Source organism: Phalacrocorax carbo, chromosome 6 (assembly GCF_963921805.1).
Source record: "Phalacrocorax carbo chromosome 6, bPhaCar2.1, whole genome shotgun sequence".
NCBI classification, from domain to species: Eukaryota; Metazoa; Chordata; class Aves; order Suliformes; family Phalacrocoracidae; genus Phalacrocorax; species Phalacrocorax carbo.
In genome coordinates this window covers 5410912-5437256 of record NC_087518.1, presented here as the reverse complement: position 1 = coordinate 5437256, position 26345 = coordinate 5410912, and the positions used below count along the sequence as shown (strand labels likewise).

Here is a 26345-nt window from a genome sequence, read left to right as displayed (position 1 = left end):
TACAGGTGTTTGCTTTAATATAAGCATGCTAACTACTCTCAAACCCCTCATCGTCAGCAGCAGCAAAGCACTGATTGTTGAATGATGAATGACTTCACTTTTCCAGTTCCAGCATATGTTTGCATGTCTGAGAGCAAGAAATGTGTGAAACTCACACAAACTATTGGCATTCCAGCTCCAGGGACTGACAAGTAAATATGAAGTTGCATGGTATTTCATAGAAAACCCACAAATGATATGTTTGCTGGGTTAAAGTTGATCCTGTGAGGCATGTGCCAAGAAAAACCTCTCGTATAAGCTACACCAAGATTCCTCCATCATCTAAGACTGCAGCTTGGTCGAGGAGTTCGTGCCTTGTAAACTGCTGAGTTTCCCTAAAAGCAGCCAAAGGCATATAATCTTCTGCTAAGCTATCCGTAAGGAGCTCTGCTAGCTTGGGTGAATCAAGTGTGTGGTAACAGATTACACTGAATAAAAATAGAAAACCACAATGACAAAATAATGTTATAATATTAAAATAAATCAAATAATATACTGCCATTATTCTGATACAGAATTTTTACACAGCAAATTTGATACATATACAAGAAGTCAGGCAGCCCATTACAATAATCTTCAGTGTTCCTTTTTTAATATAAACTACATCTTAATACATAGTTTGAGATGATCAGGTAGTTTTACACCAACTCAAGTAACGACAGCTTCTTCTCATCTTAGAACACTAAAAAACCCCAAATCTTTTAATGCTGTGAATATTGAAATGCTTTGGTTCCACCTGCCACTTTTAAAAAGTGTAAAAACTACATCTATTTGTTAAACTTTTACCCTAGAGATGCGCCTAACTTACAAATACAAATAAAAATAAAGATAAGAAACATAACATAAATACATTTTTTTTTTGGCAATCATCATATGCTCCACACTATGCAATTATTGAACTCTGTTCAATTCAAGCATTCCAAAGTGTAAAAACGTGGCCAAAATTTTCCAACACTTACAATAATCTTGGACGTTTTCATTCCGGGGTTAGGCTGGAACCATGAAGACCACGAGATCGTTCAGAAATCGTTAGGTTCCTGCCCTCAGAAAGCAGTGTTGCTTGAGCAGGTGTCATTTTGCTCACGCCAAAATGAAAGCATCTGCCCCCCGCCAGTCCCTCCTGAAAACCTTGGCCACTACAGCACAGTATCTCACCTTCAGTTTTAATGTTGGTGAGGCAGGAAAGTATGGGAAAGGGTTTCCCCTGGCAAGTACCTTGTTTGTCACAATAACAGGAAAAAGAATACATTGAGGGACTCTTTCTAGCGCAGAGTAGCTCCTGCTAAAAAAAGACATCTTCTTTCCTGAAGTGTGGTAAACATTTGAATTTGCTGGGAGAAGTCCGTACGCAGGCCAGGCTGGGGAGACACGGGCAGGTGTGGTGCATCCGCCGCCCGGAGAAGGGAACCTGGGGACAAAGAGCACACACGTCAGGGACAGGGAGCACAGGTGATGGTGCTTGGGGATGGATGGATGGACTCGGATGAAGAGCAGGGATATAGGGAACGCTGCCCGCCTCCCTCCACGGCAGGAGATCCCCACAAGCTGCAGCACAGGGGCCAGAGAGCAGATGGCAAAGCCAATCCCATTGCGTTTCCCAGTCAAGCCACAGTTAGAAGCAAAATGTAAGAGTCCATGTTGCTTTGTAAATCTACATCTGTGACACATGTTCTCCATTTACTCCTGTTTCATAAAGGCATCTGTTGTGAAACTACACTGGCCTTCAGCATCGTGTTCTGCAGTGTTTGCTGCGCAGGGGTGCCTGCTTGCCCTGATTCCTGCATTGCCATACAGCACAGAGCAGCCTGTCAGCCGTGTAGCAGGACCCCGGAACCACAGGATCCCATGGTAATTCAGGTTGGAAGGGATCTCCGGAGGTCATCTCGCCTGACCTCCCTTTGAGCAGGATCCCTTCGCTGCAGGGCAGAGGTTTCTCATTTCATCCCACCCTCCTCCAGTCACGCTGTGTTGCAGGGAGCACACATACGAACTCCATTAAACAAATTTAATTACACCACGACATGCACATGCCCTGACACTCTTTGAAGACTTGATTACAAGCTCCGTCTTTTACAGGAGCCGTGCCTCCGCCAGCACATGAGCCGAGCGGGACAGCCCAGTGGGACGGTGTGGCTGGGAGCCACGGTGCTGCCGGCCAGCAGCTTGCACTGAGCAGCCGGCGGGGTGCGGTGCGGGAAGCACAGAGGTACAAAGCCACCGCTGCCAGCTGGGCAGGCAGCCCTAATTCCCTCATTTCCTGATTTCTGGGCATTTTGAGCCTGCAATTTTAATATTCCGAGATTGCTTTATGTCAGTGTGCAATTTTTCTTTTTGAGAAAGTTGAAGGGAGGAAGTCCCACATGTTCCCCCGTGCATCACGCCAAGGACCTGCCTGACTCCAGTGACACCCTGCTGGGTGCAGGGGGCAAGCAGGGGCTCACAGTGCCTGAGGTGCCCTGGGCCAGCACAAGCCCCCTGCCCAGCACCAACTGAAGAGCAGTCCCGTGAGCGGAGAGGCCACCGACTGCAGGTGCTGGGGACTCCCCACGGGAATCACACCTCTCGGGTGCCCACACACAGTGCTGCAGAAAAATCTAAAATCTGAGTTCCTGAAGCTGGTAAGGCTGACTCAGAGGTAACTCTCAGCCCTCCGAAAGCTCAAGTGATTTATTCAAGACGTTATATTTGCTGCAAGGAAATGTTCATTTCAGCAGGACTCCCACACCGAAGACATGGCTTAATAAGGCACCTGGCTGGGGACAGGCAGCAGGTGACAGCTCTGCAGGGCAGGCGCTTTCCTGGGCCATGCAGCTCCTGCCTGCGCAGGCAGAGCCCATGTGCCTGGAGCTGGCAATGCCGCTGAGACCGTGCACGCTTTGCCGCGCCGTGTGCCCAGCGCCAGCTTTCAATGAGCATAGGGCGATGGGATTTTGGAGGTGAAAGGAAACAAGGGAGCTCCTGGGAGAGACGTGGGGATTATGTGCAAGGTGCACATGCTGTCAGCTATGTCTCCTGACCCCCCAAACCTCCCTTGCCTGCAAACCCTGCCTTCCCACCTGGAAACCCTGCCTCTGCAATGCCAACAGAGATTGTTAACAGCATCAAGCCAACGCCATCTAGTTGCTGAGGAGGAAACTAGAAGGTGGAAACCCAGCCACTAGCCATCTCCTCCAGGGTATCTCCAGCCCCCTCTGGTCATCCCTGAGGCGGTGGCGTGGCCATGGCGCTGCCTGCTTTGTACCTGCCCTCCATGCAAATTAAAGGTTTTGGCGCTGCGGGCAACTGGCCTCCCAGCTGCCCCCTACCCAAGTATTTAGGGGAGAGGAACTATCGAGCAAACTCTCTATCCTTAAAGATACCTAATTTTGCATACTACAGTATGACTTTGTTTGTCATGAAGAACAGTGGGGTGAGGAATCTAAATCCAGATCTAAAATTAACCTCGCAAAGCTTATAAGCATCAGTGACTGAGCCTGATGTCTGGGGTGGACAGGTGTCTTCTCTGATTGTAATTATGTGGGCAATTAGCTTAAAATATATCAGATATTATAAATTATTACCCAATAGCAGCAAGCTCATAAAAAAACCTAGAAGACAGTTTCTCCTATCCTGAGACTCCTGTTAATGTAAAGAGCCCTTACAAGAAAAACCTGCTACATTACATAGTAAAAAAGATAATTTGGTCCCCAATATCACAGCAGAAGATCTAAAAATCTAACTATAATAGGACAGAGCCTTGCACTTCCTAAAAACTGAGAAAATAAACCATAGATGCTGAGCTGAGAAGCCAGGTGTTAGATGTGACAGCAAAAGAGGCAGCTAACTGGGTGCATATTTATAATCTAAATTTGTTGCTGTGATATCTTTCACATGTGATGACTCTTGGGCCATACTCTTCCCTGAGGATGGCTCTGAAGACCACCAGGTTCTCAAGCTCCTTGGTAACATCCCATTCAATCTTTTGTATACAGATTGGATTAGTGATAAATAAACCGCCTTTTTCATAGTACATATAATATACATAATTACGTAATACTGTATCATAGAATAATGTACTAATATGTAACTAGTGTTATATATCTGTGTGTATATATATGTATACGTACATATATATTCAAAATTATTAGGTAGAATAGAAGCAAAGAGAGCCTGTGGTGAGTTTTCTCAAGTTCAAGTGTGTGCCAGCACTTTCACAGTGGCTTTTGAAGGCACCAGTGGCTCGCAGGCACCACAGTCCGAGCACAACTGGACATTGCTAGTTGATGGCAGGGGCCACGCTGCAGCAATGCACCAGGTGTCCCAACAACGGGTGGTGACGTTTTTACACCTGCGATGGGATCCTGTCCAGTTACACCGAGGCCGGTGGTGCCTGCTGCGCTCCTGCGCACGCGTGTCGGCATTGGCAGGGTTGGGCTTGGGAACTGCTTAGGCTTTTTTGGATCGTGTAATGAAGCAAAAAAGCAACGACAAACTAATAAGAAAACAAACCGAAAAGCATGCATTACTTTCATCCTCGGATTCTCTTCAGCATAATTTTGACAGTAATGGATTTCCTTACGTAGGTACCGTCAGCGCTATTTCCATACAGATGCAAATGGCTGGGTGTTGTAACGAATGGGATGTTTCCCTGCGTTTTCACTGCGTATAGTTTTTATGCAATGTGACGTACAGCGCAGTATATTCTGGTTTCTTTCTGCCCTGCCAACTCTGGTCCCGCAGCCCCCCCGGTGACGTACTCACTCGGTGACTCAAAGGATGGCACTCTTCTCCCAAATTTCCCATCGGCGTGCACATTCGCAGGCTGCGGATCCACAGGCTAACCGCACAGCACATCCCTCCTCCGCACTGCTGGTCTCGGTCGCAGGCCTGGAGTTCAATACAGCATGAGGCAAGCAAAGTGAATAATATATTCCAGAAATAGGACAGATCAGGTGCTGCCTCTGACACCCCACAAGTTATCATGGCTCATTAAGGCTGAATAACAAGATTTAAGGCTGATTCGCAATACTTTAATCTCCCATGAACATACAGGCTCCTGGCACGTTTCAGAGTTGAGCCCATGATGTTTAAAGCCATGGGCACATACAGAGCGTATGGAGCACATACTGATGGACCATGGCATGTCCCACTCTGCTTTCACAGATTGGAGCCTGAGTGAGCTCAGGAGGTGCAAGGACCAAGTGCACCAAACAGCCAGGAATCCTGTCCTCTGGAGAAGCTAAGATAGGGAATGATCAATTAAAGTAAAGACTTTTAAGTAACTATTCCTTCTAGTTTCTTATGACAGTATCTTATGGTTGAGTGCCTTTGCAAACACAAGACTGCATGATAGTTTTATTAGAGAAGTCCGCGTGGAAGGAGCTAAAATAGAAGCTTAAACAGGGATTCTGTGCTTGTTATGTAGAATTACATGTAACTAAAAGAGGTCTTAAATGTGTAATAGAAAAAGTTTTGCATAAGTCTCCACACCCAAGAAAATGTTACTGTGGCAGCATTCCCCCTGCAAGGGGGGAAAAAAATTTCAGCCACTTACCCAATGCATTTTTTTGGCCTAGATAATCACAAACCGAAATACAAACTATTGGGTATGTTTTAAAAACCAGAAACCACAAAGAGCTAATGACATGTTAGGATTTGGAAACAGGTCACTGCACATCTTTTTCTTATTTTTTTAACCAAAAGCTTATCAGACTTTTTACTATATGAATTTAATGCAAAACCCAGTCTCCTTTCGCTGACAAGAAACTCCATTAGTTAAAGGTTTTGATTAGACCTCAAAGGTAAGTTTACTTAACTGACTTCTCCTTTAATGTCTGACAGAGGAGTGATAGACCAAAGGCACCGGTCAGCAGTACATAAACAGGCAACTTGTAAAAATGTACATAAAAGATGATAACAGCTCTGGCGAAGGCTCCGTATCGGAACAAACATTCACTTGAGGAAAAAAAAATTTTACAGACCTTACCTTGGGATTTACATGATAAATGCCATTAGACTGTACTCTACTGGGTAAATATTACACTAGTTCCACCAGCAGAAGCCAGATCAAAATACATATTTACAGATCAGCCAGCAATTTAGGAAAAAGCTGTTGCATTAGGGGCAAGCCGTTAAACAGTCTGTGTAACCCAAACAGCTAGCACTCCTGAACACACATTTAATGAAGCGGACAGCTCTACGCTACAGGTGAGCCCAAACACAGAGTATTTACTTATAAGACTAATATGGCCATAAAACTACCACTACAGCTTGCCAGGTAGATAATGTTTCCATTCTAGCTTCTCTCTTATAAAAAAAAAAAAGCCCTGCAGATCCCGTGATTTTGGCTGCTCCCAGCACACTGACATCCACCCCTCAGCTGGAGTCACAGGTCACAGGCTCCACTATTCCTCACCAGTCAGCTCCTGACCCCCCTTTTATGTCAGTTTTATCTCAAACCCCATCCATCTCTGCGGAACTGGTCCTGGAGTGAAGTACCACTCAGCCACAAAACAGGTCCGAGTACGTCCTGGCCAGCGAGGGTATCTAAAACACTGCACTGAACAATTTCTTTTTAAAACTCACACACACACATATACACCTGGCAGAACTTTTAAGGCTCCCCTTCCAAAAATGTATGACAAGTTTTGCAAATATTCAGTCCAAATGCTCCTGCCCACACCTTATCTCCAGCATGTAACTCATACTGCTACTCCCAATATTCACAGGACACAACATGAAGGACATTCCTCTTCAGCACCCCATTTACATACAGTTTTGCACAAAATTCAGCGTGAGGAAAAAGTCCCAGGTGAAATGCCAGCTCAAAGCCAACGGAAGTCAGCACACGAACCACCACTGAAGTGAGGAAGGTTTGAATCAAGTCCTCAAATTGCAAAGGAAAAGCACCTTTCAGGCTCAGAGGATGGGGATGGGAACACCTATGTCAGCTCTTGTCTGAGATTTCCCTGTTCATCAGAAGCCAAAAATGCATCAAAGTGATTTAAGCAGAAATGCCCTGCACTAGTTAATAAAGTGACATTTTCTAGTTCTAATCTATTTTTACTTTTTGGATCTTTGTCCTTGATTTATTATTCAGTGCTTCACAATTTCTTTATTTAATGGATTAACTATGCTTTAAAGGTGTAGCCACAACTCTGATAACAGACTTATATAAACTGATCCCCCATTGCTGGAAATATTTCTACTTAAAAGGGAAATTCTCAAGTATTAAAAAATTCCTTCACAATCTCTGCTCTTAAAATTAATCAGTCCTGGGAAGTGGTCTGACCTCCAGAGAAATGCCTAGAAGACGTTTCACAGACTTCAGCGAAGTCCGGACGGGGAGCCTGGACAGCCACGGAGTAATCCGCTGCTGCGAGTACAACTTCTGGTGGTTACAAAAGACATGTAAGATCTCGAAAGAATGCAAGCACTGCGTTATTAATCCAAAGCAAACACTAAAAAAAAAAATAATTTTACTTAAGAGTGATGCAACACTTTGGTTTAAATAATGTCTTTGGGGAAAAAATATTTTTACAAGAGAAGTAAATCTCAAGCCTAAAAACAACAACAACAACAGAGGACTCATTTGCAGAGGGTGGCTCTGGAGGGAAAAAAGTAGCACAGTCATACTCAAAAAAACCCCCAAAACCAGTGTTTTGAGAGGATTGCAATACCAGTGCCTGCCCTGCAAGCAGTGGGACTGGGGGACCTCAGGGTGCACAAGCAGGAGCCGGGCCCTCCGGGGCAGGTCTGGGGGCAGCAGGGGTTGGGGGCTGCGTGGTTTGGGGCGGGGAGGGGTGTGGGGGGGGCAGGTTTGGGGGCAGCCTCCGGCCCCGGAGGAGCAGCGGGAGCCTCTGCACACCCACGGACCAGCCTGGAGACCCTCCCCCCCGCCGAGTCCAGGAACCCTCACCCCAAGCGGACAGACCCCACTCGGTGGCATCCCTCACCCCAAGCGGACAGACCCCACTCGGTGGCATCCCTCACCCCAAGCGGACAGACCCCACTCGGTGGCATCCCTCACCCCAAGCAGACAGACCCCACTCGGTGGCATCCCTCACCCCAAGCGGACAGACCCCACTCGGTGGCATCCCTCACCCCAAGCGGACAGACCCCACTCGGTGGCATCCCTCACCCCAAGCGGACAGACCCCACTCGGTGGCATCCCTCACCCCAAGCGGACAGACCCCACTCGGTGGCATCCCTCACCCCAAGCGGACAGACCCCACTCGGTGGCATCCCTCACCCCAAGCGGACAGACCCCACTCGGTGGCATCCCTCACCCCAAGCGGACAGACCCCACTCGGTGGCATCCCTCACCCCAAGCGGACAGACCCCACTCGGTGGCATCCCTCACCCCAAGCGGACAGACCCCACTCGGTGGCATCCCTCACCCCAAGCGGACAGACCCCACTCGGTGGCATCCCTCACCCCAAGCGGACAGACCCCACTCGGTGGCATCCCTCATCCCGAAGGGACAGACCCGCACGGTACCATCCCTCACCCCAGAGACCTGCACCTCCTCCTGTCACCCACCGCAGAGAGACGCCCCAGCTCCTGGCATCACTCACCCTAGAGCGACCCCCAAGTTCTACTGTCACTTGGTCCATAGAGAGACCCCCCGCTCCAGGCATCCCCCACGGCAGAGCGAGCTCCCCCATATCCCGGCATCACTTAACCCCGGCGTCCCCCCTGTCCCGCCATCGCTCACCCTATCGCAGACAGCCCCCCAGGTCCTGCCCCCGCTCCCCGGCGGAGCCCCCCGCCGACCCCCCGCCCGGCTCCAGCCCTCCCGCTGCCGGCGCGGCGAGTCCCGTCGGTGCCGTCGGTGCCGGCCGGCCGGTGCGGGGCCGTGCGGCGGCGCTCACCCCGGTGATGACGGCCCCGCGCCCCGCGGCCAGCAGCAGCAGCAGCAGCAGCAGCAGCAGCGGCGGCGGCAGCAGCGCCGGCGGCGGCGGAGCGCCGCGCAAGCTCCGCATGGTGCCGTCCCGCGGCCGCGACCCCTGCGCTCCCCGCGGGCGCGGCGCAGCGGAGCCGGGCGCGGCGGCCGCCCCAGCCGTTATAAAGCCGGGGGCCGCCGTTGGCGGCGGCGTGAGTCACCCCCGCCCTGGCAGCGCCGCGGCCGCGGACCGCCGCCCGCACCCCACCGCGCCCAGGTGCGCGGCTGCGGGGTGGCCACGGGCGGAGGGGTGTTGGGGGGGGGCGTCCCGCAGCAGGTCCGGGGGCATCCCAGGGCTGGTCGGGGGATGTCCCGCGAATGTAGGGGACATCCCTCAGCAGGTCTGGGGGGGACATCCCACAGCAGATCTAGGGGCACACCCCTCAGCATGCTGGGGACATCCCTTGGCAGGTCTGGGGGACATCCTAGGGCAGGTCTGGTGGGTACACACCTCAGCATGTTGGGGACATCCCTAGCAGGTGTGGGGGACATCGTGCACCAGGTCGGGGGCAGCACACAGCAGGTCCGGAGGGATCCTGCACTAGTTAGGGGGGCATCCCACAGCAGGTTAAAGCACATCCTGCAGCGGGTCAGGGGCAGCCCACAGCCACCAGAGCTTGTCTCAGCTCCAGTGCCCATATCCCATCTGCTTGTGCTCCTCAAGTTCCCTGGCCCACAGCAGCCCCAGCAGTTCTGCCAGCCCAGCTCCTCTCTAGGAATGGGAACTGCCTGCAGCCCCCGACCCGGCCTCTGCTGAGCCCCGGCAGTGCTGTGGCCACGGCCATGGTGGGGAGACATGGGCAAGAAGCATCGAAGCAAATTTACCCCACAGGTCCCATAAGAATTGAATCAACTCCAGTTCCTCCTCACTGAAATTAGCCCAAGAAGGGCCAATGTTGAGTGAAAAAAGTAACACTCGTGTACTTCTTCATCTTACTCCTTTGTGAACCTGTCTGAACATCTGGGCACGCTGGAGCCCAAACCCCCTTTGGACTCATGTTCTCCTGCTTCCCCTCATCCCTGCGCTTCTCCCCGCTGCTGCAGGCAGCCCCTGCCCCTGTCTAAGCCCTCCTGGCTCCCGCAGCACCCAAGGGCACAGGGAGGAAAACAGCTCTCTCCTTCGGCAGGGTTGGCTTACACCGGAAGATCTGGGGGAAGAAGGGGCAGGGGGAACAGAGACCCCTCGTGCACCACTAGCTCCTTCCAGCCCTAACACCAGGCCATGGTCTGATCGTCTCGGTGAGCTCCCTTCCAGACGTATACCACTTAAATTTCACATAAGCCAAGGTTTAACATCAATGAAACACCTGCAGACTTTCCTTCCCTGCCTCTCTCTCACTGTTTTTCTCCTCTATTTTATTCCTTATATTTCCACCTCCTTATACTTACTTCTTTTTACCTTTTCTCTTTCTCCTAACTCCCTTTTTGTCCCTTTTCCTGCCTCTCCATCCCCACTTCCATCTCTCCCATCCCTCTTGGCTGCTCACCCCCTCCGGTGTGTCTTGTTCTCATATGTAGGTCCCTGTTTTCTCAGATTTTTCAAATTCTCTTTTTCCAAACAGGAAGGCTGAGCCTTTGCAGAGCCCACATTTCCCTGAGTCCTCAAACAGTCTCATTCTTTGGCTGAGGCGAGTTTAAGCACAGCTGAAGGGGAGCATACAATGCACCGAGTGTCTTGGCATGCTCCTGCTTGGTTCAGTCCTGGTCAGGAGCTGTCGAATCTATTTGTTAGTGGCATCCCCTCGGGGCTCACTCTGTCTGGAGGTATTTTAATTGCAAATGTGGCCTTTTTGGGTGCTTATGACTATTTTGTAACAGTGCTCTCAAAACAAATATGGGCTGAGTAAATAGAGCCTTACTCCAAGGATGGTTTAAAAGCAGATTGGGATAAGCCACTTTTGACATGAAAGCATTAAAAATAACTGGGATGGATCCTTAGCTGTTGGTAAACCTGCATGAACCATGGTAAACTGGCCTGAACCATCGCCAGTTTAAACCAGGTGAAGGGATTAGCTCGTTTTGAATTTTATTTGTATGCTAGAAACTAAAAATGGATGTAAACCAGGAATGACTGTTTTCCCAATCTCCAGGTGCCCAGAACTTTAAAAAACAAATTATCACTTACATCTCTAAACCTCCCGATCCTTCAAAAACACTCCAGAACTGAGGGGAAATAAAAAGGAGGAGGAATTTTCTGCAGTTTTATGTAGAGTCTGTAATTTCTTGTAAAAGCCATTTTACATAAAAGGTATAACCTATGAAAGATTACCGGTCAAAGGTCAGTGTTATACATTAAGATGGGTATGCTGTAGGCTTACTGGCATCCACCCTAAAGCCAATATTCTTACTACCAGCTCGCACTGGTTTGCTCTGAGAAGAGATCTTACACATATATATGGCCTTTAGGTGATTACAAATCTGTAAAGAAACATTAATTAAATCCAATTAAATGGTTGCTGTTCTTAAAAAGTGAAGGTTGAGGAGGCGAATCTCTGAATTTCAGTGTCATTACCTCCTAGATAATTATTCATCTACAAAAGTAGAGAAAAATCCATGAAGTGCCTTAAATGTAAATCTTCGGTTTGTCCACCTCACAAATGTACCAGAATTTCAGAAGTCCTCTGATTTCTTTTGATCCACTTTGAAGGATACCGTCATATTAGTTTTCTTAGTTTCCAAGGCTTTTTTTTCATAGTTGGATTTTTACTGAACCAATTCATTCTGAAACCTGCAACACTTCTCTTAGTATTTCTTTCTGCCTTTGCTGGTATGATAACAAAACCGCCCCGGAGTGCACCTGGGGACACGAGGGACAGCACGGTGTGTAACCCAGCCTAGTGCAGAAGCAGCTTTCCAGCTTCTCTCTTATGTTATCACAATTAATGCAGATATCTTCTCCATTCCTTCATGTAGATACGATTCCAACTGACATCTGCAATACTTTCCCAGCGTAAATGAATCTACTTCATAAATACATTTCCCCTTCCATATGAAAGCACCCAGCAGTAGGGTCCAGCATAGTCGCCCTGTAGGCAAGGCTTCAGTGGTGTTATAGCTTTGGCTACGCTTGGGAAGGGTTAAGTTTCTCCCCAAGAAGGCCCATTTTCAGATTGCCTTCACAAATCCACTAAACATCATCTTCTACCATAAAAACTCTAATATCGGAATTAGGAAATATCGCTCCAAATTAATCCCAACCTTTAGATTTGATAAAGTACATTAACAATCATCCAAAAGTCCTTAGTTGCTTTAAGAACCCAGATCGAAACACCTATTTTTAGCTTTCAGTGCGGTCGGTAGCTCTCTCCAGTTCTTCTCAAAAGCTCAATTTTACTGAAAGCTAACTGTCTGTGAGTAGGCATTCAAACAATTATTTGGCCTATTCAAGTGATAATGCACTACAGAGTTTACAGATTTTTGAAGGCTAAGAATGTGAATACATCAGCTATCTAAAAAGACAATTTTCTCATAAAAGAAATGAGAAAAAGCATATAATGTGAGACAGGAGAATTAACTTTTTGTGCTAAAAACTCTGTTAATAATGACAGTGTCTAATTTGTTTAATCTTTCACACTATGTATCCGACATTGGTCTGAATTCAGCAAAGCGGTGCAGGTTTGCTGCCTCTCGTACAGGAAGGATACACTCATCTATATCAGATGCTTATACACATTTATAGTGTAGGTGTGGAAGTTCACCCAGGGTGCGGAAGACCTCAGATCAGTTGCCTGGAATAACCTGAACTCACAGCTCATGCAAGAATATCCAAATTTCTAAGCTGTAACCTGGGTTGGGATGCTGTCCTTCTCTCACCCCAGGTTTCTGCTTTATGTCAATAATTAACATTTGGTGAAGCAAAGGCTGGCCAAAATCATCCACTTCACAGGCGACCAGCCCAAGACCCTGCTTGGTCTTTCGTCCTCTGCCTTGGGTATTGTACAGAAAGCAGAAGAGGCCCTTTCTGCTTGTATTGGCATTAATTTGGGTCCCCAGCATCTACCCAACTACCATTCATGTTTTTTTAAGTTGCAAAGTTTTTTGTAAATTACTTCTAAGTTTTTTACCTCTGTCTCTGATGTGGCTGAAGTTGGCCAGTGTCTTCAGAAGTTACCAGCAGCGGGCTGGCTGAGAAACGGAGGCTTCGTACCTGCAACTCTCACTAAGACTGTAAAACCCAGCTCAGATGTGAAGTGTAAAGGGCTTAGCAAGTCTGGGCACCCACTGGTATGATTCTAGATCATATAGACAGCAGTTTGCGTAATCATATAACGCACAGAAAATGAAAGGTAATTTTGACTGCTACCTGCAAGTCTAACACTTGTAATTGCCTTTGGAAATGTCCGCGAGGCTGCTGCTTGCATGAACTTGTAGGCAAGCCTGAGAGGTCAGCACGTATCTGCCCTGGCATGGGCAAGGAGGCAGCGTGGAGAGCAGCAGCAGCACGTCCGCCCGCAGCCACGCAGCAGCCAGTTGTGCCAGAAACCAGGAACCGCTTACCGTGGAGGGGACAGCTTTCCATCCACAGCGCAGAGCGAGCCACAGCGGGCTTTCGTCATGATTACCGCACCCCAGGCTCACGTCTGGCCCCTTCTGACATCAAATAAATGAATTAATTTTTAAAAAGTCTTAAGAGACGTGCAGATTTTAGGATTAGAAAAGGCACTGTAGTCTGAATTCCTATTAAATCAAGCCATAAATTTCATTAGTGAATCCTAAATATAGAGAGATAGGTGGTGTTTTAAACTAGCACATATCTCAAGAGAAATCAAGCATTGACTTAAAACAACGAAGAATTTGCCACTTCCCTCAGCAAACTGCTCCAACTCAGAACCTCGTTTCCTGTTTGAATTTCATTAATTTGGACCATCAGATGATATTATGCTCTCTAATATCAGGAATGTTCACCTTCTGCATGTAATTATAAGCTGGGAATAAATTCCGTGACACCTGTTTATTAACATTGAGCCCTTTAACTCTCTTGCTACGAAGCAACATTTTTGTCACCATCAGATTATTCTGGTAGCTCATCTCCAAGCCCTTTCCAACAGGTCAACAAACTTTGTAAAGTTTCTGGCACGATTTCAGGAATGTTCTCACCCCATACGATTAGCCACACAGCTCTATTCTTAGTTATGTGTTCTTGCAGATCTATATGCAGATATATATCAGCATATAAACAGAAAAAGCCCTGTGAATACGCTAATAAAAATGAAACAGATTTGGAAAAATGTTCAGCAACAAAAAAGCATCTGAAAGAGTTTTTGTTTCTGAGGTCAGATAAGAATAGTTGTAATGAGCTGCTGTTCCAGCAGTATGCTCCTAGTGCTCCTTGTGTCTCATAACGCTGCTTTTCAGTGCTGCTGTTGTCATAGTAGTCCATGAAGAACCTTATGTAAGGAAAAAGATGATGGTTCTGCAGTATGTTAAAAAAGAGCATTTAACAGGTAAGTGCTAATGTTCTAGATTAGAGTGTCTTACTCCCTTACTCTGCACTGGATCATGTAACCACATGAATAATTTTGATTGCAAAGTATGTGTTCTCCCGTCAGCTCAGAGGGACTGGAGTGGAATATTACAGGGTCTACTCATGAACAAGAAAAAGATGCAAACATACAAACAAAACTAGCAATTTCTAGCTGCTCTTGAAAAATTACTCCTTTGACTTGTACACAGATTTTATTTAGACTTCTACACATCCATGTGACTGCGTCTGCAAAGTCCAGGGCAGCGCAGTTCTGCATGATTCAACGGGAACTGTGGATTTATGTGATGGGCAGAGACTCAATGCCTTTCTGTAATTTTCAGATATGTCTTTAAAAAAATGTAGATTTTTTGCCAAGAAGATGCAGTACTGGTTTGGAAAGTTAGACGGACTTCGGGGAAACATTCTTTCAACCTTTTTATTTCCTACTGATTGCTTTTGGTAGGAAACATCTTTCCTTTGCATGCCAAAATGGGTTGGTAGCTGCCAGCGGCAGGCAGGGGACCGGTGGATGGAGCCATGCTCTCTCCCTGCACACTCGAACCTACCGAGTGAGGTAGTATTTCATTGAGGTGGACCTACTGGGCCATGGGGGAAGGAGGTGGAAATGCTTCCATAGCCATAGAAATCTACCAAATGCAAGAACTGCGGCTGGGTTATTCAGGAGGGCATTACTGTAGCTCTGCTTGTGCCACAGACAGGCCATTTATCATACGCCTCCATGGGAGCCAGTTAGGCCAATCCTGAGCATGTTTTGTAAGCCTGTATTTAATAAACAAACCAGCCCATCTTTCCTCCCTCAGAGGTCTTTCTGATCCTCGCCAGTTTTGCCTGTACCCTCGGTGGGCCCATGCCTGCAGCCCACCCTGGTGCCTGCGCAGCCCGGGTCATGCTGCCTGCGTACGTGCCCCTGCCTCCCGCACCTCCCCAAGCACCACACAAGTCCTCTCTGTGCCCCTCATCGTGGAAACCAGCGGAAGCACTATGAATGCTTCTAATACCTGGCTTCCCACTATCTCCATGGGGACCAAGAGGAGGTCACTTGTTCGCTTTTTATTTACTGTACTGTACTCGTGCTGCATGGCTTCCTTGGATTGCCTGCAGCAAGCAGGCAGAAATATTTTTTTCCCCTTAACACACAGTTTAGTTTCTGTTTTGGTTTTGTTGCTTTGCTTTTCCAGTCCTTTGCTGGAACACGGTGGTGGCCAGTTAGAGGATACAGGGCAGGTTGTGCTCCTGCCCCTATTAGCATATCAGGCCAGGAAAGAATTACCCTCGGAGGCAACACCCAGAAACAACAGTCAGTTGCTTGGGTTTTACATCCTGGGTGTTGCAAATTCCCAGAATCAACTGGGAATTTCACCCCTAAAATCCCTTGTCCTGCACCTTCATTCTGTCCCACTGTCATCATGAGGTGTGTGGTGGCTGTAGCTTTTGTCCTGTCAATTTGGGGCATTTATGGTAGGTCTGAGATATGTGACAGGGTGTGCGGGTGTGATCTCCAGGGAGAGAAGCAGAGGCGATAGTCAGGTGCGACCACATTTCTGTCCAACCTGCTGGATGGGGCATTCACCACTGCTAATGGGAGATTAGCCGCTTCCTGGCTTTCCAGCCTTCCCTGATGAACGTTGGTCATCCAAGGCAGAAAAGTGGAGCCCACATACACAGAAGGATCGCATCCACTTTCTGATCTGTCTTGGCCTTCAGGTCACCCAGGAGGTTTTTTTCTCTTACTTTCTCTCCCACTTTTCTCATGTTTGCCCTTTTCTCTCTCCCCGGTACTTTGTGCTTCTTCATCTTTCACTGCCACAAGAAGGTGGGTATTCCCAGCACAGCACAGCTGAGGTACCTCCAGGACCTGCAGTACCACCAAAGTACTTTTTCTCCCTTTCATCCGTATGCAAGATTGCTCAGAAAGGTGAAAATTCCAGTGAAATGGCACGTTAGCAAAAAGCATACATTAAAAGCCCTGTGGGGATGGCTGCAAAATGCTTCCCCTCACCAGAGCCACCTCCAGCATGGAAACTTCACTTACTACTCTCTTAAGTATGAACTTAAAAAATTATGATGTCTCTCTAGTGACTTATATTTCTGAGAATCCCAAAGCACTTAATAAATGGCATTCTCCTGAACTACTTTAGCTGTAGCTGGGGTACAACCAGATCTGGGCTGACAACTGGCAACCATTTAACTTCACATGCCCACATTAAAGAACAACTCTGGACTAGAAAAGAAGAAGAACCTGACCCCGTGGCTTTGCTGGGAGGGGCTGGGGGGTGTTGGGTTCTTTTCTTAGGATGCAGAAAATAAAGTGCTAATGTGGAGCTTAGGTCTATTTGGGCTATTCTCAGGAAAAGCCATGGAGTTTTTAGCATCACCGAGAACTCAGCATCTTGATTTTATGTTTTAGCCGAACATGGGGTGACACACGCAAGTGAGGGCACTGCCGTGGGCTGCAGGCCTGCAAGCACTTTAACCGGTGGCTTGGCTGGGTTAGTCTGACCGAGAGGTTCACGCAAAGCCCAGGGTCAGGGCAGGAGGCGGCGGCTGCGGGCAGGAGGCTGTCAGGGAAGCCCTGGCAGCCTCTGCAGCTCAACGTGCCCGCCAAGCCCCGGCTTTCGAGGGAAGAGTGTGACCTACTGCATCACGTCCTAAAGACGAGCTGCTACAAAGGACAAATTATCCACCTTGCCCTCCTACTCCCCGCTCTGTTCTTCTGCCAGCTCACTTTTCAAGAGCCACTAGTGCAAAGGGCAGCTAATTATTCCAGGAATTCAAATTGGTTGCTTTTATGGTAAAGATCAAACAAAAACAAACCCCCAGCAGTGCGGGCTGGTGTTGGCTGCCTGCCTCTGCGGCTAGCCGAGTGCTGGGAAGATGTGTTTCATCCTCCAAACAGCTCGTTATCTGGGTAGAAGTAGCTAGACCACAGATGGGGAGGAACAGAGGGAGAGGAGGATGAGGATGGCACGAGGATGAGGGAGAGGAAGCAGCAAAAAGGAGTGTGGTTGGGGTATGAGAGGTGACCCGTGGTTGGCCACGCAGCCCAGCAGCACCCTCTGCAGCAGCTCTGTTGTCTCAGAAATGCTTTACCAGCTGCTGCATATTGTCTTAATTCTGCCTCCTGGGTCACCTTGGGGCATGGCACAGAGGTTCAGGCTGCGCACACCTGGGTGGGCTTGTCTCTCCCTACCATAGACCAGCCTCATTAACCAACACCCCCAGGCTGAACACGTGGACCTCACCACCTATTTCACTGCCCAGGTCCACACAGCACATTTTCCCCTTTTTACTGACTCTGTCAAAACAGCAAAGCCAGCCCAGGGACACGTGGTAATGACATTTTCCATGCTACTCTCTTCCCCAAAAGCCAACATATCCTGTTGCTGAAGGAGCCTCCATCCCGTGACCAGGGTCCCACAGAAACAGCTTTCCCTGAGGGTAACATGGTTGTGGTGAACGGCTGAATAAGACCATAACGTCGTTTCTGGTTGCCTTGACAATACACTTCAGCTTGAGAGATCTATTTTAACCTTGTGCTGGGGTAATACCAGCTGATGAAACCCTGCTGGAAACAAGGCAAGAGACTAGATTTGCAAAACCAAGTTTTCACACATGTGGTAGGATTATTAGGGTAAGTGGGCTTTTGCCCCCAGAGAGGGGCTGGCTGTTTGCCCGGGAAGAGCCTCCAGTCTCTCACTCTAAAGGCTGGATTTTCAAGTACTATATAGCAAATCCCTTCCCAGTACACCATTAGTTTTTTGAAAATAGGGCTTGAAAATACAAAAATAACCCCACATGTTCAAAACACTCATGTTCTTTAACTAGACCCTCATGCAAAAACTGCTGAGTCCAAAGATGACCTGCAGCCAACTTCCACGGGCTTCAGGGCTGTAAAACCAGCAGGTTGTTCTTAAGAGAGAGCTGTAATTCATATTTTGCAGAGTGTTTTTTCTTTTACATTACTATTCACTCTAATCATGGCACATCTAATTCAGGAATTCCTCAGTGACCAGTACATTTCAGTGCCACGACAGCGTGCAGCAGTGAGAAACTGGTTAAACGTGCTTTTCTAACCTCAGTCCATTACTTGCTCTCAGGGGAACAGCACCGTTTCCTAAAGCAACTCCTCCCTTGATCACTCCATGTAGCAGCTCCATGAATAAATCAGAAATGGGCTTTCTTATGACTGTCATTGCCCAGCCAGGATTGTCCTGCAGTGCTGGAGTTTGAGAGTCCTGTTTCTGCGAAGCATTGAGACATCTGCTCAAGGTCCCTCAACGTGCGGTTGCACGAACAACCAACCGTCTTCAGACCTGTCGGATGCATCGAGAGCGGAACAGGCAGGTACTGCTCCAGCTCTTTCTAAATCCAGCTCTTTCTAAACCCAGTTACTCAACTTCCTGCAGCAAGGCAGAGAGATTACACTACAGATGATGAAATATTTCCTTCAGTTTTACCCTAAATTCCAGTGAGCGATGTAACCAGCAATCCCTTAGTTTTGCATCGCCGAACATGGTAAAGAGCGGGAACGAATCAGTTCTCAGTGGAGCACTCGGGTATTTAAATCCCCCAGTAGAACCTTTTCTGCTCTACCTATTTCAGTTCCCCTTCACATCTGCCATCGTGGTGTCCTTACACACTTCGTCCGGCCCAGGTTAACAGTCAGAGCTGGGACAGTTCCAGCTCATTTCATTGTCTTGTCCGAGATGACATTTTAAGCAGCGAGTGCTTTGTGTTTAGCTGGCGTAATGTCAGGACTTACTTCTCATAGCCAATGCTGATAGCTTGTTCAGTCAGAAATCTGCTAACTGGCTTGTTCACGTAATTACGATAATTGCCTAGGAAAAAAAGATAGAGGAGCGTATCTTCCATTGAAGAAAATATGTAACTGTTAGCCTATGCTGACCTTTTCCTGCTGTTTCCCTCTCCTATGAGAATGAATGTTATTAGCTGAAACTTCTCCATGTCTGCTCCTGGTTCTGCCCTTCCCGACAACAGCTTGGTGTGACATGGCCAGCAATTTGCATGTATTTTAAAAAAAGCAGAAGCAATTTTCATGGATGTGGATTTTACTTTTCCTTAACTGCATAAACAGGATTTTCTGTTGAAAATAAGGATAAATGGAGCAACATAGTCAATCACGCACATGATTTTCTCCAACTGAATAGTCCCGTTTAGTTAAACACAAACTTAGGGGAAAATGAAGTCAAGTGTGTGTTTCAATAGGTCAGGAACTTAAAGAAATCACTCCATACATTATCATCTTTATCAGCATCTTGAACAACTTCCTCTACCAGAAAAGTTGCCCAGAATGAGGACGGGAAGAGCAAGTTTTGCCACAGCCAAACCCTATCTTAAGTTCAACCAGCAGCATCCAGGAATTAACTCCTCATCCCCAGGGAGCCGGGGCTTTCCCTTGGTCTTGGGAGGGCTATGGTTTTCTGTGCTTCTTCCTCTAATCCAACATAAGCTGGAGAAGCTCTTGAGGTTTCTATGTACAAGGGAAAATTCACCATGACTCTCTCAGTAGCAAGACAGCGCAATCCCCTGCAGAAGAAACACCAGCTCCCTTTGCCTCACCTTCCCCACTGCAGCTCCCAGCACGCTGGATGCCTGCTCTTATCTGCACACACCCCCTTTGCTGAGCCCTAACAGCTCTCCATTTAAGCAACTGAGAGCCCACAGATCATCCTCAGATCCACAGGCCGTCAAGAGACACCAAAATAGGCTGCAGCAGGCAAAAGCTGTGGCTGCAGTGCTGGGAAGCCTTTGAAGCTGACATCACTTGGGTTGGAGGTGTTTTGAACTGCGGAGAGGAAGCGATATAAAAAGAAAAGGCTTTTATTCTGACAGTCAAGCTTAAGCCTGCCCTTACTGTACGTAAAGTGCAAACTCAAAACTTAAAGAGGGAAAAATGAAAAGGCTGGATTCAGCGGACAGTCAGGTTTGACTCCAGCTCAGCCGTCAGAGGAATAAAGCCTTTGAAAAAGAACAAACCAAATCCTCAGTTCTTTCCCCCAGCGTCAGCCCCAAACTTTGCAGCTTCAAAGGCTGGGCTATGCCATGGAGGTCCCGGAGGGGACAGCAGGGCCATCCCAGCTTCTCAGCTGCTGCTCGAGCCTTTTCCAAGCCAGACCACGCCACAGCTCTTTGCTCAACACCATGGGACCCCCAGGGTGGTCCAGCTGCTGCCCACCTACATCCCCCAGAGAAGGAGGCCTTGTTCCTTGGCCCTGCCCAACGGGATTTCTCCCCTTTGGAGTTACTCTCATGGCAGTGCTGCATTTGGGTCAGTGCCACCTCTTGTATGCTCGCTTGGGAAATGAGCGAACAGTTGCTGTCATCACTTTTTACCTCCAGCATCTGCTTCTACGCTTCCAGACGTGCGCTGGTGCTCCAGGCGTGGGGGGTGACCTTAGCGTCAGAGCTCGCCCGGCGGTCTGCTGTGGCTCCAAAGGCAAAGGTGTGTTTAGAAAATTTGCATGTAGAGGCAGCAAATTGAATACGCAGAGCTGGACGTCAAGGCGAAAAAGAAAGCGGTTCATAATTACTCGGATTGTATTTGCCTTTCCAAAGGGCATAACATTTTACGTGATTCATTAAGATTACAGCCCTGGGTGTATTCACGAGGGCTGTGTTGGTATGGGAATTAATCATTTTAAGGCACACGGTTGAATTTTGATGGTGGTTCCGTGAGGCTGTGCAGGCTAGCCCTTGGGTGATACAACGGCGCTGGTGCTCAGCACGGCCCAGCCGGCTCCAGCCTGCAGCAGGGGCTGGCTCTGCCGCCGAGGCGATAGCCGAGGGCGCTGGCAATCCCGACCACAAGCTCGGCTTCCTGGGGCAGGAGGAGGCAGAGCAGCGGTCTCAGGCCCCACCACCCAGCAGTGCAGCGCCGGGAGTGAGCCTGAGGTATTTGTGTGCTCCTGCCTCTGCCCTTGCGGTGCCTTATTAGTGACCAAAGCAGCTAAATTAAAAAGAGAGCATTGAACCGCTGCTCCTGCTGCTGTAATCTTGCATGGTGGTATTTTTGGTCCCGATCCCCACAGCTGGTGCTTCTCCGTTTTCAATGGCCAGGATGGGTTCAGTGAGGCAGCGGGTAGGATGTTCTGGCCTGGGGAGCTGCAGAGATCAGGTCTTGAGGGTGCTGGTCCTTTCACAGGCTGGACTGCAGCAGGAATAGCTGCTGCCTTCAGTGCTGGGTCACATACAGGCAGGAGCAGGTCCAAGTCTGGGCTGTGGGACACTGAACGCTGGATACATGACCATCTCTGCATCCCAAGCCACGTACCGGCCCTTCCTGACATGGTATCTAGTCATAGCTGGGAGAAACAAATCCACATTTTGAAGTTCTCTGAATTAAAAAAAAACCAAAAACCACACAACAAAATTCAAGGTATTTTAAGACTGCTGTATAATAAACTCAAAGATTTATTACTATTATATTCCTGCATAGCTGCAAAGCCCATGAGTAATTACAGCTTTACAGCAGCCTAACCTTTCAAGTATTTGTATTTCACGTTCCAACCTTACCGGAGATAAGAGATAACTGCACTCATCTGCAAAATGCCTTGGGTAAGACAAGATCATCAGGGAAATGGCAAAAAGTAAGGTGCATGCTCCATGTTGCACTGACTTCCCTGTCAGTTTTGCTCAGTTTATTAGCAGAAAACATACTTTTACTGCACTGCCTTCAGATTTAATCTACTGCAGGAGGTGCACAGCCACAGAGGTTTTTTTTGCTCTTTTCGCTTTGCGATATGATACCAATCACTCCGAAAAAAGCCTTTCCTCTCTGCCGGCCTGTTGGCAGCAGCAATTCTACCCGGTGACGCAGGGAAGGAGAATAGCTGCGTGTTCCCAGCGTCGCCAGCCCAACCTAATCCATTAGTTAACCGAGGCTGCTGCAGGCATCCATGGGATGAAGTTTCTTTTGGCGTAAAGCCAATCTCTGGCAAGTTCGCTCAGTAAGATCTCACAGACTTTCCACAAACATATTCCTGATGTAGCAGGAGTCGGGGAAAAACGCCTAAGACCTTTACAAAGGTGGCGTTAGCTTTGTTCTTCCATACAGAAACAGAGCTTTGCTACAAAATTCAATGCTTTTTTTTTTTTCATCAGAAAGGTCCCGTCTTGGTCTTTCTGGCACAACCATCTCCCTCCAACACTAAATCTCATTATGAGTTGAAAAGACTGACGGAAACCGCGTGGCTGTAAGAAGAGGAAGTGCTAAGGTGGTTGCTCTTGTTTCCAAAGCATGAAATAAGGAATTGAATAATGAGTTTTGCCTTGTGTTGCTTGAGCTCTGTGGGGAGATTGCTACAGCTGATTCCTAGTCATGTATTCAACAAACTTACAAGCAAGGTCACTCTGTCATGTATCTGGCACGGGAGCCCTGTGTGTCCTTTGTGCAAAGAGAATTAGAGGCAGAAAAGCACAAGCACCGATCTCTGAGTTTGTCAGAAACGCAGCCAGAAAGAGCCTGCAGAAAGGATGCTGTAATCCCTCATCTCCCAGGGACGGAGCAGCCGTCTGACCCAGGGCACTGCTGGTTAACAGAGTAAACTTGGGGAAATTTTGGGCTTGTTTGCCCAGAGACTGCACGTGGGCTGCCAAAGAAACTGTTCCTCTCAAAGCTGAAATGGTCATCCACAAACTCCCCATAGGAGGAAATAACAACCACAAACTTTCTCGACTTGACACCACAGGACTGGCCACATTACGAATGAATTTTTCCCATTCTTACTCAGGTTTCGTCACATTAAGAAGAAAGAGAAGAAACACTGCTACAAGAGAGAGGCTGGAAAGAAAGAACAGAGCGAAGTAATATTAGTCATTAAAATAACATTTCAGGAGATCCTTTTCAAAAATAACACAAGCAGTTCACTTAACATCCTACATCAGAAACGGTGATTCCACGTCTGGTATTCTAGAATAAGGACCACTAACCATTAGTAATATAGGCAAATATTAAAGAAAGCAGAGAAAAGATATTGCACGGGTAAGTGAACTAACGGGCTGACGATACGTTATCTTAAGCAACTCTGATTACTATTAAGCATTTTAAAAGTGCTTTATCAAACTCATATCAAGACACAAGCCTTCCTTCAGGCAGCTGTGATAGCACCAAAGACAAAACCAACAAAATCAGGAAACCTGCTACAGCTTCTTACGCACTGCAAGGAGACTCACAAGGGGCCCCCATTGTACCTCCAGCTGCGGCCAGGTGCTCGATGCCGGCTCCCGTACCCCCACATACGACAATATTTGACAAACAACAGTAAAATTAATGCCACCATCCCCCAATTCCCTCCTTTCAGCCCTGAGCAGGATTAGCGCTGTCAGGGATGAGCTGGGATGTGCAGCAGGGGCGGACATAGACCTCTCTCAGTTTGCACCTATTCGCCTGCCAGGAGCAGGATGGAGAGCAGACCTTGGAAAGAGGCAGGAGCTCCTAATGTTTTTATTTTGCTATTTAAATGTTTTTTTTTCCTCCCTTAACTTTACAGCCTTGAGTCCATTACTCAGTCCATGTCTGAAATTGAAATTATGGGGGGAAAAGGCATCAGTGCATTTACTTGGATTCATTATCTGTCTAGTGTTATAGAAGGATTCAGTTGGGAAGGAAATTTTAAAACCATTCTTCTGACGTGAGTCACAGGAATAAGTCATCAGAAGCCATGTCAAAGGCACTGTCACTGGCAAGAAACGTATAGCATCGTTATGATTCTTCCTCTTATAAAACCCAAGCCATAAACAATAGAAACAAGGGAAAGGAGAGAATGTAATTTCATTAGAGCAAACGTGACATAAATTTAATAATAAATAATAGCCGTTATCTAGAAAAATATGAAAAGCCATTTTCAAAATCATTAGCTCTAATCACAAATGAATTTTGCAGCTTCTTTTCTATTTTGCACCTCTGTAATGAACTCTGATAAATTCAAGGGACTACATGTTAAATAAAGAGATAGAAGGGTCTAATTTGCTGCTTCATTAAACTGGCTTATTTCTGGAACATCTTGCGTATTGCTCTGAATTTCCCGTCTCTGAAAGGTGGAGACAATGAACTATCTGTCTCTAATGTAGTGTGGCACACAATTAGGGATTCAAAAGGACGTGAATCTCTTTCCATCAGAGATACACGCAGCGATTATTATTTTATTACCAAATACTGTCAGCATTACATATTTCCAACAGCTACTGTGACACCTGACTTGCATGTTAAATTTACACAAAGAGTTGCAAAAAAAAAGTCAGACGGAGCTTATTTACACCGCATTATTCCCTCTTACGTAGGCCTTCAGTAAGCCTGGCACGGTTAAATATTCACGGAGTTTAGCACTGAAGATTTGCAGCCGGGCAGGTTATCTAAAAGATGGCCTGCCATTGGGATGTAGTTTTAACATGGTGATATAAAACAAGCTCAACTTTACAAACTCTGCTTGCAAATCAACACAGCCTTTAAGAGCATATCTGAACCTCTCTCTAGTTAGCAAAGCACTTAAACATGTGGATCTGAGACACTGGTCTTCTCAGGGATGAATTTTAATGTAATTAAAGAGCTTTCAGCTTCAACTGAAACTTAGTTTTTTTTCGACACACACGTCAACGCAAAAGTTCTGTAACCTCTGTTTGGCTCTGGCTAGAAGCGGATATGCAGCAGAGAGGTGGCTGAAGCAGTCCTGAAACCATAAACAAATAAAAAAAGACAAACTTCAACCTGATAGAATAATGCAGATGTTTCTTTAGATGCAGTATGAGCTTGAGTTTTACCTCCCCAACCAGAATATATCTAGTTATCCACAGGAGAGACTCACCTGGTAATCTGAACAAGAGCAGAAGGAAATAATTGAGGCATTTAGGGTATTACTCTGCCTTCTTATATATTCACCTACTGCGTGGTCAGAATTACCGCTTATGTACCATGGGGCTGCCAAAACAGGTCTGCAAAATCCTACTTAGACCCCAGCCGCTGAGCAGCCTCTGCTCTGGATTTCATCCTCCTCCCATTGCCCTCCTCAGCACGAGACGCCGACAGCCGAAAGGGAGACAGCAGATTTTGTACCCAGGGCTGACAAGTTTGCCTAACAGTTTAACAAATTTATTTTAAAGGACAGCCAGGCAGTCATTATTTTATACTAGTTTTTTAATGGTAATTTCTGTGAAAATTATTTTAATGGTAGATAGTTTTACTAGTAGGAGAACAGGGTAACTCTGTGAGGAATTTATGGAGAGTCTTCAATACGAACTCCTTAGGATATCAAGTCCAATTGAAATGGAAAGCACAGTAGACTTTCTCTTTTAATGACACTTAGCGAAAATCTTCCAAATGTCTGAAAGCCTCATCAGGGAAAATAAAGTAGGAGTTTAAAAGAGATGTGCAAATTTATTGTCATGACGATGACAGAGCAAATTGGTGGGACATAACTAAAGCCAGCTCTGCTCCGCCGAAGGTACATGTGCTAAAATTTAAAGCAAGCAGGCACCGTGATCTCCGATTACGCCTTTTGATTCACCCACACGTAGGCACCCAGCTGATGGAGGATCGTCAACACACGTGCCCACACATGGGCCGGTCCAGGTGCAGCACACACACACACACGTCCAGGGAACATGCATTTAAGGCCATCAAAGGCTCCCTTGCAGATTACTAATGACACGTGCTGCCCTGTCTCACCTTTCATTTTAGAGGCAAATGAGACAGATCAGCCTAAAGGTTTGTGATACAAAGAAAGATGGGCCCAGCCTTAAAAATCTATGAATAATAAGTGTGATCACCTTTTCATGAGAAACAGAGCCTTCAGCCAGTTGCAGGACCCAAATTGCTGTGCCAACATAAAGGTGAGCAAGAGATGTAATACATTTTCTAACTACCGGGTGCAAAAAGGAAAGAAA

General features: G+C 47.2%; 1 protein-coding gene across 1 annotated transcript; it reads right to left on the bottom strand.

The window, feature by feature from the left end:
- Positions 1-559: 559 nt before the first annotated feature.
- PROK2 (prokineticin 2) lies at positions 560-9044 on the bottom strand. Its single transcript, XM_064453460.1, has 3 exons — positions 8892-9044; positions 4780-4905; positions 560-1447 (listed from the first exon to the last, which is right to left on the bottom strand). Exons 1-3 carry the CDS (start codon positions 9000-9002, stop codon positions 1322-1324), a joined length of 363 nt encoding a protein of 120 aa, XP_064309530.1. The 5' UTR covers positions 9003-9044; the 3' UTR covers positions 560-1321.
- Positions 9045-26345: the final 17301 nt, after the last annotated feature.